The 1,332-nt window shown below is 40.6% G+C and overlaps 1 protein-coding gene across 1 annotated transcript; it reads right to left on the bottom strand.

Moving 5' to 3' along the window:
• Positions 1-563: 563 nt before the first annotated feature.
• LOC128290564 (uncharacterized) lies at positions 564-947 on the bottom strand. Its single transcript, XM_053026267.1, has one exon. It carries the CDS (start codon positions 945-947, stop codon positions 564-566), a length of 384 nt encoding a protein of 127 aa, XP_052882227.1.
• Between the last annotated feature and the right edge of the window lie 385 nt (positions 948-1,332).

Here is a 1,332-nt window from a genome sequence, read left to right as displayed (position 1 = left end):
CTTGAAACTCAAGAACACAACATCGCAACATGTTTTCTAAAATCTAAATTACTCTCTCTGGCTGACCATCGGTTTGTGGGTGAAATGTCGTGCTAAAATTCAGTTTAGTTCCCAATGCCTTTTCTAACTTCTTCCAAAATATCGAGGTCAATCTCGGGTCTCTATCTGAAATAATCGACAGAGGCACTCCATGAAGGTTCACAATCTCGAAACCATACAACTCGACCAGTTTTTCAAAGGAGTAGTCGGTACGCACTGGTATAAAATGTGTCGACTTTGTTAACCTATCCACGACAACCCAAATAGCATCCTATTTTCTTTGGGGTTACCAAAAAACCCATCACAAAATCCATAGTAATCTGATCCCACTTCCACTCGAGGACCGTGATAGGCTGAAGTAGACCCGAAGGTACTTGATGTTTAGCCTTCACTTGTTGACGCACTAGGCACTTAGAGACAAACTCTGAAATGTCTCATTTCATTCCCAACCACCAATACATTTTCTTCAGGTCGTACATTTTCACACTACTTGAGTGGATAGACAAGCAACCACTACGTGCCTCTCATAGAATCTTTTGAATAAGTTTCCTGTCCTTGGGTACACAAACTCTATCTTTGAACATTATACACCCATTGATGCCAATCTGAAAGTCTGATTCAACCCCTACCTTACACAGAGTTCTCTTGGGTTGCAAATCCTTATCACATTTCTGAGCTTCAAGAATCTCTTGTAGAAACATTGGCCTAACTCTCAACTCTGCTAGAATTGAACCATCATCTAATAAAGCTAATTGGGCATCCATTGCTCTCAACGCAAATAATGATTTTCTAATCAAGGCATTGGCAACCACGTTTGCTTTACCCGAGTGATAATCAATCACAACCTCGTAATCATTTATCAACTCTAGCCATCTTGGTTGTCGTAAATGCAAATCCTTCTGAGTCATGAAATTCTTGAGACTTTTATGGCCGGTGAACACTCGGCATTTCTCGCCATACAAATGGTGTCTCCAAATTTTCAATGCAAACACGATTACGGCCAACTCTCAATCGTGCGCCAGGTAATTTTTATTCATGTAGCTTCGGCTGACTAGAAGCGTAGGCTATGACTTTACCTTCTTGCATGAGCACGTACCCCAATGCATTCAAGGAGGCATCGCTATAAATCACAAACTCTTTGCCCGATTCTAGTTGCACTAACACTAGGGCTTTAGTCAACAAAACCTTTAACCTTTCAAAACTCTGTTGGCACTTTTCTGTCCATTAGAACTTGACTTCTTTTTGCAACAGTCTTGTCATCAAAGTTGTTATCATAGAGAATCCGTTCACATA

This window comes from Gossypium arboreum, chromosome 3 (assembly GCF_025698485.1).
Source record: "Gossypium arboreum isolate Shixiya-1 chromosome 3, ASM2569848v2, whole genome shotgun sequence".
NCBI lineage: Eukaryota > Viridiplantae > Streptophyta > Magnoliopsida > Malvales > Malvaceae > Gossypium > Gossypium arboreum.
Note: the sequence above shows the minus strand (reverse complement) of the source record. Positions and strands in the feature narration are given on the sequence as shown.